Source organism: Tripterygium wilfordii, chromosome 20, assembly GCF_013401445.1.
Source record: "Tripterygium wilfordii isolate XIE 37 chromosome 20, ASM1340144v1, whole genome shotgun sequence".
In the NCBI taxonomy this organism is placed as follows: Eukaryota; Viridiplantae; Streptophyta; class Magnoliopsida; order Celastrales; family Celastraceae; genus Tripterygium; species Tripterygium wilfordii.
Genome location: NC_052251.1, coordinates 11,116,127 through 11,128,419, shown reverse-complemented (window position 1 = coordinate 11,128,419; position 12,293 = coordinate 11,116,127). Strand labels below are relative to the sequence as shown.

Sequence of the window (12,293 nt, the reverse complement as noted above, 5' to 3'; positions counted from 1 at the left end):
TCTCGCTTAGCTCTGTGTTGGTTTCCTGATACATTTTTCGTATATATATATATATTTTTATTTTGGTGGCTTTGAAAGTCAGAAGTTAATAGAGATGTAATTTGGATGGCCGAACGATGCAGGTACATTCCGGCCCCATTGGCTTCCATTTTGCATTTATTCTGATGGCAAGTTCGCTGATAAGAGTATGCCCTTGCTATTGGTCTGATTACTATGCTGCCAACCCAAGAGTATCACACAACACTCAACTTGCTCCTTGGGTCGCCAGATTTTACAACCAAATAAAGCAGCTCTCGAACCAACTATAGCAATCGACGAGGGATTCTCCCTCTTATCCTCTAAGAAGTAGTTCGACAATTCTAGTTTTCGTGGCTCCCAAGTTTAGCTTGGGTAGGAGTAAATGGTGCCGCTGCATTTGATAAATGTTGTTTGATGATGGGAGTCTCGTTTGCTGACTCAGCAAAATAGATGAACCTTTTACTGCTTGCAAAGAGAGTAACAACAAATTCTATCATCACATATATGAGAAACAGAGAGGGAGGAGGGAAGGTTTTATTCTCAGACAACAGTTGGACAAATGGAGAGCGCCCATCTACGAAAGGTACCACAACCACCAAGAAGAAAATATGAAAGAGGTAGGAACAGAGCACGGAAAAATGCAGAAGCAGCAGACGACGTTGCCGACAGAAGATACACAAAAGCTTAGAGGTAAACAAGATGATAGTTTTCAAATTTGCACATGCAAGTAATTGACAACTAGTAATCTTCTGGAGCCAAGGGCTGGTGGGTGTGATGATGCGGTGGCTCTGTGGGTATCATGACGTACTCGTATGTGAGTGCTGCCAAACCCCCTCCAATGAAAGGACCAACCCAGTAGATCCAGTGGTTCCTCCATCTCCATCCCACCAAAGCAGGTCCAAATGCCCTTGCTGGGTTCATGGAAGCTCCGTCGAACGGCCCACCAACAAGGATATTTGCGCCTACTATAAACCCTATAGCCAAAGGTGAAATGGTGCCAAATGTACCTCTTTTCGGGTCAATGGCTGTTGCGTAGACAGTGTAAACAAGGCCAAATGTCATTGCTATCTCCAGCAAAAGCCCATGCATCTCTCCAACCCCTGATGCCACAGAGAAACCCACTGGTCTCTGCAAGAAAAACATATATGCATATTAGCTTTAGGCTTCTAGCTACAAGACGCAGCTGCTTAGTTGAAAAAGTAATCGCAGATAAAAATTTGTCATTCACCATGCCAGCAGTGACAAGCCTCAACAAGAGGGAGGCAATAACGGCTCCAAGGAGTTGAGCAACCCAATAGTAGACTGCTCTAAGGAACGATATCCTTCCTCCAAGAAGAGCACCAAAGGTTACCGCGGGATTTACATGTCCACCAGATACATTCATAGTGGATGATACTGCTGAAAAGAGTGCCAAAGCGTGTGCCAGTGCAACCACCAGCAGTCCCGAAGCCGATGCATCGGTCTCCCTATACGACTTGTCTGCAAAAAAATACATATTAACATTTTATTTGACAGAACAGTAGGGTAACATCTTTTGGCAAAAGTCTAAGATGAAGATTATAGGCGTACTGAGGGCGAGGACAGAGCCTTCGCCAGCAAAGACGAAGATGAAAGTGGCAACAAATTCCGCTAAAGTGGCTCTCAAGGACTCTGGATGGGTGGCCTCGTCGGCCCTCCCAAATGCGTATCTACGTGCTGGCATTCCTTCCCTTCCGCTAGTTGATCGGTCTGTTTAACTCTGCAGATATATCTCCTCTGAAGCAATATGGTCTCCTCCTTTTCCTTCTGATAGAAAAGAACAACGGCAAAGGAGATAAGATGATGAGGTAGAGAGGGGAACTTGCAAATAGGTTGTTGCATGGCTGAGAAGTGGAAGTGTTGGGGTTTAAATTGGGGGAGGAGGGATTGGTCTTTTGTGGACACTTGGGAGATGGTCATGCAAGATGGTTGACACGTAATTGCTCATGTGTAAGCTTTTGATGCCAACTCTTATCTCCTCTTGTGAAACTTTTCGTCTCCTCTCCTCTTAAGAAATGGATATATATGTTTGGGCACAGCAGTTGGTTTATCCTAATCTGAATAAGTCCCACACCTGAATTTAAGTAAAGATGTTGTGGGACTTTCCTTGTCATTTTGTGATCGATCCGAGATGTCTCGTTTCTTCTATTTTGTTTGTCGTGGACTATGGAATTATGGGTAGATGGGCAATGGGTTTCAAGTCCAGTAGCCACAGCCAGAAGGCCCAACGCATAAAAAGATGATAGTATTTTGTTTCTTTTGCTCTTCTTTTCCCATTAATTTCGAATTGGAAAGGAAATTATGTATGCCAAATTCTTATTGATTACTTATATATGAATTTCGTGATTTAGAACATCTGCTCGTCACCTTTCAGTCATTTTCTCAGTTTCTTCCCTCGATCTCTTCTATTCTTCTCAACACTTGGCTCATATTTGGTCTTTTCTCAGGTGCCATATCAGTACACTCCAGAGCAATCTCTGCGAGCTTCAGCATTTTATCATGATCTTCCTTCGCTGCCAGTATTTCTACATCCAATATATCTGTTGACCAATCATTAATCACTGCAGTTCTAAACCAATCAGATAGATCACCAGTTCTCTCGTCATTTCCAGGATAAATCTCACCTGGGATCCTCCCAGTTATGACCTCTAGTAAGATAATCCCAAAGCAATATACATCTGCTTTGGGTGTCAGCTTCTTCCCCTGACAGAACTCTGGCGACCGTCCCACGGCTAGTATGTCAGAGGATTTTCTTGAGGGCAGAAGTGGTAGGAACCCGAAGTTAGTGAGCTTAGAATGCACACTTTGGTCATGGCGATTGATGATTACGTTTGAGGACTTGAGATGGGCATGAGGTACCTTATGAGAAGCCAAGGACTGGTGAAGGAATGCTAGACCCTTTGCAATCTCTTTGATGATAGATAATCTTGAAGCCCAATTCAAAGGCACTCTTCCAGCTTCTCTATTCTCTAAACAACCACACAAAATGTTAATGCAACATATTTCATCAAGACAAGTTGGTGAAAAGGTGAAAATGGAGAGGAACTGACCATGCAGAAGCTCAAAGAGGTTTCCATTAGGTACAAACTCATAGATGACAAGCTTTTCCTTCTTGGAATAATAGAAAGAGATGATCTGCACTAGGTTTTCATGCCTCATCTTTCCTAGCAGATGCATTTGCTGGATGAATTCTTTCTTGGTTAATCGAAAGCTCATATTCGTCAGTCTCTTCACAACGACAGCAGCACCTGATTCGAGTGTTGCTTTGTAGGTGGTGCCTAATTTTCCTTTCCCTAAGACTTCTGCAGATGCTCTTAGCAAATCATCCAAGTCAAAGACAGGTATATTCTTGTCGAAGAACTCCAAATCCACTCCTCTCTCTGGATCTACTGTGCTTAAAAAACTAGGCATTTTCTTGTCTTCTGAGGCTTCTCCTATAAAGAAAAAGGAGGACCCTTCTTACTCCAAACTGACGATTTTTTAAGATATAAAATGAATAAGCTAACTTAATTTTTGGCATACCTGACTGCTGCCTTTTGGATGCCTCTTTTTCAGGCATTTTCTTATAATAACACAAGAATACAAGAATTACCAGAAAGGGAACCACAGCTGCTGCAACAGCAATCAGAACCACACTCCATACTTGGAGGCGCTTCTTGTTAATGCTCTGGGGTGGAGAAGGCAAAGGAGATGGTGGTACAACAATTATTGGAGGAGGAGGAGGAGGAGGAGGAGGAGGTGGACATGGATTCTCTGAGGGACTGCCACAAAGATTTGAGTTATAGTCATAGGAGCTCTTTGGAAACCCCTGAAGAACACTGGTCTTTGGAATAGGGCCTTCAAGATGATTATAAGAGACATTGAAAGCGACCAGTGTTGGTTGAGCAAAAGGAGGAATATTGCCATCAATATAATTATCCTGTAGCTCAAGCTTCTCCAAGTTTGGCAATTGAACGTACTCAAATGGGATTGAACCTGAGAAGCGATTATAAGAGAGAAAGACAAACTCCAAGTGGGTGAGATTGGTAAGGCTAGGAAGATTGCCATGGATGGAATTGTTTCTGAAGCTGACTTTGGTCAAGAAAGCAAGGTTCTGAAGAAATGAAGGTGGAAGGGAACCTGTGAGCAGAATACCTTCAAGCACAAGGCAAACAACGTGGCCACCTGAGCAAGCAACTCCAGCCCATCTGCTCTCATTGTTAAAACATGGAGGTCCTGTCCAGAGTCTATGAAGATTTGCAGGAGAGATCATTGAATCCCTCAGCTGCAGCAAAGCATCACGTTCAACTGGGTAGTACTTGATTTCCAACGAAAGGACAAAGCATGAAGATAACACGACCAACAATCCCAACATTGGAACAAATGTTGGTAGACAAAAATTCATGGTGATGTTGAATGGAATATGATGAAAATAATGAATGAACGCAGCAGACATTTAGAAATTAATTGTAATGGAGATTGATGACGAATAGACAAGTCAAAAGCGTGGTAAGATTCTATCTTTTCTTTCCTTGGTATAAAGGTGGAGAAAGCAAAGTATTTTGGACAGTAGAGATAACAATGCGACAGCATAACTTATTAGGCCTTGTTGTTTTTGGTCGTCCTCCATTAGTTTTCACGTAGATTGCCGGGCACTTCATGCAAGAATTAAATTGTTACGTTATCAAAAACCTTTTTTTTTTTCAGAATGTCAACGTCGTTTGTGCCAAATAAGCGTCACCGGCACTCCCCATCAACTCGAAACTGAGCAAATTGATCGCATCTCCATCAGGACCGATTAACTTCGATGTGGCTGTCCAGGCAGATTTTTCAGCCATAGCTGTAGTGGAAGGAATGAGTGCTTTTGGGGCTGCTTATTGTTATGTCCATAAACCATACTATTGGAGAGTCACTTGGTTCTGTTAGCAATACAAATTTCCCATATTGGTTAGGGGAGAGTCTTGCTCTGCAGTTTTGCTCTGCAGTTCATAAATTGATCTAAACTCCTCTTATATTCTTCGTAGAATAAAATACCTGTGTTATAAAAATAAATCTCTAGCTCAGGAAAACAAAACAATGATGGTGCATGTAGATGTGAAGATTGCGGAGCACAAAGCTTAGTGAATGGAGCTTGCCGTATTATGTATGGTTTAATATTATAATATTTCGTCAAGTAAAATTGGTCATTTTCCAATTTCGTGATTGAATATTTAAACATTATAAATTAATAACCTAAAATTGAAATTGAGAACCACGAGTAGTTCAGATTATGCTCAAACTCGAGTTCGAGTCTTCTCATCCCTTTCCTTATATTAAAAAAAAAAAACACTAAAATTGATATTTTTTCTAATTTACTGCTTCTTTAAGTAACCTGCTTACGTGGGCAGAATTTTTTTCCTGCGATTGGGCTTGATTGTTGGGCTTTGAGTTATGAAATTGAGAAAGCCCAGCTCTTGTGCCGGCTTGACTAGCCCTAGAGCTCCTCCGTCTTCCTCTTCCTGCTGCTCTGTTCCGTTTCTTCTTCCTTCTCCTCTGTCGATCGCGCCTCTCTTCTGTTAATATTTCAGGTGCGTCCTTGTATTTTTTAGATAGGTTCAAGCTTTCTTTTAAGGATTTAATCTGTGAACTATCAAACAGTCAATAGCATTATAATATTTGATATATATATTTTCCCATTCAAATAAAATCCATTCATAATTTTTGATATATATTTTCTTCCTTCAAGTTTATTTGTGGGCAGTAAAAGAGTGGCTTTTAGACGTTTGTACATTAGCCGTTTAGCCGTTGTCAGTTTGATGATAATTTTTCTTTGGATAGACCATTTGTTTTACATTTGGCTTTGTTGGGAATTTAAATTTGTCTGCTGGTTTTGTGAATTTTACATTAACAAGTTAATTCTATTTGGTTCAGTGGGTCACTACTCCAGTATCCGCTGATGGTTTTGGGAATTTACGTTTGGCTTAATTCAGTTCTGAGGAGCTTCGATTACCTTGTTATGGGCAGAGTGTTTTTTTTTTTTTTTTGGTTGCATATCATGATCCAAAACCTGGTAAATCTTATTACATGCTTATGATCCGATACACAATTATGTGACTTGTGGACTAGTTTTTTTATTTTTTATATTTGCTTTGAACTAGTCATCATATGGTGATTGTTTAATTTAGCTTGAATTTGTTGTGTGCTGAAATATATCTATGGACAATGCTTGAGACCCCAAAAGACTCTCAAATCTATGTGGCATTAAAATAGTCATTGATTAAAAACACACATGTAGGACCCACTTCACATCCAACACTCCACATTATATAATTTGTTATTATTATTAAAGTTATTACATAATTTATGATTTTTGCCCTTGCACATTATATAATTTGTTATTATTATTGAAGTTATTACATAATTTATGAAATTTGCCCTTCGCATCTTTGAAATATTATGCCTTTGCGCTAAGCACACTTGACAACATTGGGCTTACCAGTTTGAATATTTTTTTCCCTCATGCACTATCATCAGCAAACTATTTCTTCAGCGCATCTCTATTTATTATATGCCTTTTGTAATGGTGACTTTAGAGAATTTGTTCTCAGTGACTCTAATATTTCTTTTGAAGCTAGCTTATTTTTAACCCTTGTGTAAATTATGTTGAAGAACTCATGGAGCCTCCTACTTGCTAATTTCAGGAGTAGCAAAATGTCAGGCCCAGGACTTGAGAGTCTTGTGGATCGTAAGCAATTTCTTCATTATATTTTCTGTTGTATTTTTGCTTTATTGTACCTCATTTATTTTGGGAGCCAAGAGTATTAGGCAAGGTAGTCAAAATCGCGCTTATGCTCGTAAAATCGCTCGATCTTACGATCTTACCTAAGATTTCGAGTAGAATAGTGGTAAACTCGTTGCCACATCAAGATCGACGCAGATCGCGCTTAAACTCGTTAAAATCGCTAAAATCGCGATTTTATACACGATTTTAACGATCTTGAGAACTGTCCTTATAAGCCTATGTGTTAGACTGGGCCTTATTTTTTGGGCCAATTTTTATTATTCTGAGTTCTTATATTATTCTGGCCCAATTCAACCTTAGCCCAAGTTCTTATGTTATTATGGCCCAATTCAACCTTAGCCCAAGTTTTTATGTTATTCTGGCCCAATTCAACCTTAGCCCAAGTTCTTATACAGCCAAGCCAACTCCTTATTACAGTTCGTGAAATTTCTAACCTAGAATACTTCATCGACTGAGAACTGAGAAGACGCCGACAAGTGGTCCTGGAGATGATGCAATAGTGATCTGATACTGAAGTTTCTCTTGACTCTGTGACTATTCTACACCTCGACCATTCTGGTATGCAGTTCTTTGATTTTCAATTAATAAAATGTCAACTTCTGGTTCTGGAAATGCAACTGCAAGTATTAGGAGAAAAAATGCTTCAGGGAGTAGAAATGATATAGGATGGGAATATGGTATTGAGGTTGGTCATGATGCAAAGAAGGTGCAATGTAAATTTTGTGCCAAAATTAGCAGCGGAGGTATATATCGTTTTAAGCATCACCTTGCTTGTACAAACGATAATGTAGGAGCTTGTCGAAGTGTACCCGATGATGTGAGGAAGAGAATGTTGGAGATTTTGTCTCAAGGTATGGAAGCTAAGGAAAGGAAGAGTTTGTTGCGTCAACATGAAATTGGGAGCTCAGTTAGTGAAACACTACCTGAGTCTCAAACTAGGATGACATCAGCTATGTATAAGGGTAAAGGGAAAAAAAATTCTACTCAAGTGACCATGAATGAGCTATTCAAGAAAGATTTGAGAAAAAGTGCATGTAGAAGTATTGGGAGGTGGCTTTACACTTGTGGTATTCCTTTCAACACAGTCAGAAGTCCAGAGTTCACAAAAATGTTTGAAGAGGTAGCTAGACATGGTCCTGGTTTTAAAGCTCCCTCTTACCATGAAGTTAGGGAGACTATGCTCAATGAGGAAGTGAAGGAGACGAGGGATTACATTGAGATACATAAGGCTGAATGGAGAAGAGTAGGGTGTAGCATTATGTCTGATGGCTGGACAGATAAAAAGAGGAGAACAATATGCAATTTCTTGGTGAATAGTCCTAGAGGGACTGTCTTTTTGGAGTCCTTGGACACGTCAGATTTTTCAAAAACAGCACAAAAAATTTTTGAGTTGTTGGATAGGGTTGTTGAGGAAGTTGGGGAAGAAAATGTTGTGCAAGTGATTACTGATAATGATGCATCTTATAAGGCGGCAGGTTCATTGTTGATGGAGAAGAGGAAACATTTATTTTGGACACCATGTGCAGCACATTGCATAGACTTGATGTTGGAGGATTTTGAGAAGAAATTGAAGGTCCATCGTGTGACTATCAAACAAGGTAGGAAGATAACCACATACATATATTCCAGAACATTGCTCATTTCCATGTTGAAACAGTTTACCGAGGGGAGAGATTTGATTAGACCTGCTGTTACTAGGTTTGCTACGGCATATTTGACTTTAGGATGCCTTAGTGAACACAAGGGTGCATTAATGACTATGTTTTCATCTTCAAAGTGGAAGGAAAGCAAGTTTGTACGCACTGAAGAAGGGAAAGGGGTTGAAAACATTGTACTTGATAGTAGATTTTGGAGAGATGTTGGCATATGTCTTAAGGCTGCATTACCATTGATGAAAGTGCTTCGCTTGGTGGATTCGGATGAGCAAGCCGCTATGCCTTTCTTATATGAAGAGATGGATTGTGCAAAGGAGAAAATTCAAGCTAATTTCAATAATGTGGCAAGAAAGTTAGTAAATTTAGTAATTTTTCCATACCATATGCATTGTAATTTTTCAAATACTAATTATTTTATTTTTTGGTTGTAGTTATACGCCTATTTGGAAGATTATTGATGAGAGGTGGACTAAGCAACTTCATAGGCCATTACATGCTGCAGCCCACTATCTAAACCCCCGAATTCATTATCGTCCAAGCTTCAATCCTAATGATAAGGAGGTTAAAAATGGGTTGTTTGATAGCTTGGATACGTTGGTGAAGGAACGAAATGAAAGAAATACAATAATCTCACAGCTTGATATATTCCATCATGGTCAATGTATGTTTTCTAGGATTGATGCTAGGGATTTATTAGAGAAAAAGCATCCTGCTGATTGGTGGAACACTTATGGAGATGATGTTCCCGAACTTCAAAGATTTGCTATTCGAGTGCTTAGTTTAACTTGTAGCTCTTCTGGATGCGAGCGTAACTGGAGTGCATTTGAGATGGTAAGATTCGAGTTTATTTTTTAAGTTTGTTTGTTAAATGTTAGGAACTTCAATACTTCTCAATTAACTCATTGTGTGGTTTTAGGTTCATACCAAGAAAAGGAATCGTCTTCACCAAAAGAAGATGAATGACTTGGTGTTTGTGATGTACAATTCCAAATTGAAGAATAAGAAATTTAGAAGTATGGAGTTGCCAACCTTTGAAGATATTGGTTCAGATAATGAATGGATCACGGAGGGAGGTGTGGATGTTCCTTCTCCTAATGAGGATGTCAATGCTCAAATTGTTGAACCGGTTGGAAATGATGGGATTCATGATATGACAATTGAACTTGATAGCAACCCAATTGAGGATGAAGATATAGAAGAAAATGTGAATATGGAGGAGGGAGAGGGAGATGAATATAATGGGAGTGATGGTGGTGGGAGTGGTGAAGATGATGATCTTGATGATTTGTGTTAATTTATTAGTTTGTATGTTTGTTGTTGGAACATGAGATTGAATTTATGTAGCATGTGTTTAATTTTTAGTATGTTTGATTGTTAGAACTTTGAACATGTATGGCATTATCTAATTATTATTGCATTATGTTATTCTTGTTACATGTCTTAGGATTGCAAAATATGCTTATTTTTACATTGTATGTAAAATCTTACGATTTTACGATTCGATTTTGCGATTCCGATTTTACACCCCTTCTCCGATTCCGATCCGATCTTACGTTTTCACTACCTTGGTATTAGGCAATTATTTTAGCTTCTCTTTGGATAGTCAACAATCAAGAAAATAGATAATGTCAATATCCACATGCAAATGATATTGGAATTCATGACCCTTCTATTCATTTGTTTATGTGCTTATGAAATGTAGAAATGCTTACAGAGGAATCAGAATAGCAGCCACAGATAGGTTTTTTAGGCATGATTAGACAAATGGGTGTGATCTTGCTGTGTCAAGTCTATTGAACAAAGTTGAAATGAATTAATAGAGAAGGACCAAATAGAACCTTTAAATTAAATTGCTATTTCAATTAAACTTGGCTTGTGAATATCACGTCTCAGATTGTAGTGTTATAATTTTGAACCTCTTGGTGTTTTGATCCTCTTTTCTTAAGTTGTTTTTTATTGTGAGCCTCAGTAAGATTATGAAGATTCTCCCTCATGCAATGTGGCCTATTATGAAGATTAATCGTTCCTTTTTTTGTCCTTATACTGTATCCTTTTTGTACAGAGACAATTTCAGTTATCACAAATGATGGTCGTAATATAGTGGTACGTTAAAAGTATTTGCTTGATACGTTTAAAAGTATTTGTCTGTGGATGAAAGTCTTGAATGTTTATATTTTCGGTATTCCATTCCCAGGGAATCTTAAAAGGCTTTGATCAGGCCACAAATATCATTCTTGATGAATCTCATGAACGTGTTTACTCCACTAAGGTTTGTAAGCAAGTTCCCATTTTGCTTTTGGTTTACAACTCTCTTGTTGCGTAAGCCACTGAAGAAGCAAAAAAGGCTTTCCAGAATAATTAAACATCTCATTCTCATGAAGTTGTATTTCTTTCCTGAGGCTGATTGAATCTCTGGAGAATTAATTTGTTTCCTAAAAAGTATTGGACTCTAATACTGCAACTTTTTCGTTTTCTAACTGCCATCTAATATGAATTCAATTTTTAGTCCTTTTGGCTTGAGAGCCCGCTACCAAGTCATATATCTGGTGGATCATAGCACTCAGATAATCATTTCTTCTCAATCTTAAATTGCAGGAAGGAGTGCAGCTGCTCGTGTTGGGTTTGTATATAATAAGGGGTGACAACATGTAAGCCTTCTCTCCTTTCACTTCTATGTTTGTATATGTTATTTAAATTTTGCATATCTTGGTAATGGACTCTTTGATCTCCTTGCAGAAGTATTGTTGGGGAACTTGATGAAGAACTTGATTCTCATCTCGACTTGTCAAGTTTGAGAGCACATCCCCTCAAGCCTGTCATTCATTGACATTGACTGTGAGAGTTGTAGCTGGTAGAGCTAAAACTGTGCGAGGAATTTAAACTGCAAGTATTGTAATTTGTTCTCTCTCTTCACTGAGATTTCAAGGTTGTAGGTTCACTCATGCTTGTGGACCATTTCCTGTCCAGCCTGGGACAAAATCTTATTCAGGCTGAAACGTTGGTTGGGAAGCATTTTATGTTTAGATTTCCATTCGTAACATTGAATCTGCCAAGAAACACCCCCCCCCCCCCTTTTTTTTCGTGCATTTTGTGTTGGTGTTTGCAGAAAGCAATGGGAACAAAGACTTGGGCAAATAAACTGTTGAAAAATAAATGCTCCAAACTTCTACTCCTTGACATGGAGGTGATGAGGACCGAATAAGTCTGGGTCCTCGGTATCATGCAATGCAGATAAAAACTACGAGAAGCAAGGCAAATTAAGTGATAACTAGTTAGAGGCATTTATGTCTTTCTCTGATACTAGTCAAATAGAACTTTAGGACAAGGGGTTTTATTGTAATTTGCTTAATTTAAGCTGATATAAAAGAGTAGTCTTCTTATGTCTACAGAAAGTAATAGAAAGAAACGACCTATTGTTTAGAGTTTATCCTGTTGGAATCGGCTTATCAGACACTCTTTGTTTTGATTTGCTTGGACTAGAGTAGAATCATTATGTGTATTTTGCGCTAGATTTAGTTGGCTTTTTGGAGTACTCTTGCTTCAATTATCTTGGGCTGGATAGATAATTTTGTGATGTCTACTTTAGATGTTGTATTATGTTCAATTCAATGAACTTAATCAATCATATCAATCTTTATTCGCTTCGTTGGTACTTTTGTTTGGCTTGAATACGGCTGTTTGGATTGTTAACTAAGTCCTCAACTATTTGGTGCTTGCATTGAGAGTTGTCAACACTCTCTCAAAGTTGAAGTTCAGAGTCAGAGGCAAGAGTAAAAACAATGGAGTATGGGAATATGCAAAGTACCAACCAAGGCTGACGAAGGCATTGGAGGGCATGAGGA

The 12,293-nt window shown here is 38.8% G+C and overlaps 4 protein-coding genes across 6 annotated transcripts; 2 read left to right on the top strand and 2 right to left on the bottom strand.

Moving 5' to 3' along the window:
- Positions 1-465: 465 nt before the first annotated feature.
- LOC119987406 (probable aquaporin TIP3-2) lies at positions 466-1,852 on the bottom strand. The gene is made up of 3 exons (XM_038832306.1): positions 1,588-1,852; positions 1,247-1,497; positions 466-1,146 (listed from the first exon to the last, which is right to left on the bottom strand). Exons 1-3 carry the CDS (start codon positions 1,718-1,720, stop codon positions 757-759), a joined length of 774 nt encoding a protein of 257 aa, XP_038688234.1. The 5' UTR covers positions 1,721-1,852; the 3' UTR covers positions 466-756.
- A 566-nt stretch (positions 1,853-2,418) lies between these two features.
- On the bottom strand, positions 2,419-4,471 carry LOC119987000 (probable leucine-rich repeat receptor-like protein kinase At1g68400). Its single transcript, XM_038831683.1, has 3 exons — positions 3,559-4,471; positions 3,087-3,470; positions 2,419-3,005 (listed from the first exon to the last, which is right to left on the bottom strand). The coding sequence occupies exons 1-3, from the start codon at positions 4,469-4,471 to the stop codon at positions 2,419-2,421; spliced, it is 1,884 nt and encodes a 627-aa protein (XP_038687611.1).
- Positions 4,472-5,452: 981 nt separating this feature from the next.
- Positions 5,453-11,491, top strand: LOC119986497 (sm-like protein LSM8). 3 transcript variants are annotated; one of them, XM_038831067.1, is made up of 7 exons: positions 5,484-5,582; positions 5,926-6,064; positions 6,664-6,739; positions 10,514-10,554; positions 10,646-10,720; positions 11,047-11,099; positions 11,188-11,491. In XM_038831067.1, exons 2-7 carry the CDS (start codon positions 5,951-5,953, stop codon positions 11,276-11,278), a joined length of 450 nt encoding a protein of 149 aa, XP_038686995.1. In that variant the 5' UTR covers positions 5,484-5,582; positions 5,926-5,950; the 3' UTR covers positions 11,279-11,491. The 3 variants fall into 3 exon arrangements, with proteins under 3 accessions (XP_038686996.1, XP_038686995.1, XP_038686997.1); XM_038831068.1 differs by lacking the exon at positions 5,926-6,064 and having other exon boundaries at positions 5,453-5,582; positions 6,696-6,739; XM_038831069.1 differs by lacking the exon at positions 5,926-6,064 and having other exon boundaries at positions 5,522-5,582.
- On the top strand, positions 6,842-9,887 carry LOC119986496. The gene is made up of 3 exons (XM_038831066.1): positions 6,842-8,803; positions 8,883-9,282; positions 9,368-9,887. Exons 1-3 carry the CDS (start codon positions 7,386-7,388, stop codon positions 9,743-9,745), a joined length of 2,196 nt encoding a protein of 731 aa, XP_038686994.1. The 5' UTR covers positions 6,842-7,385; the 3' UTR covers positions 9,746-9,887.
- Positions 11,492-12,293: the final 802 nt, after the last annotated feature.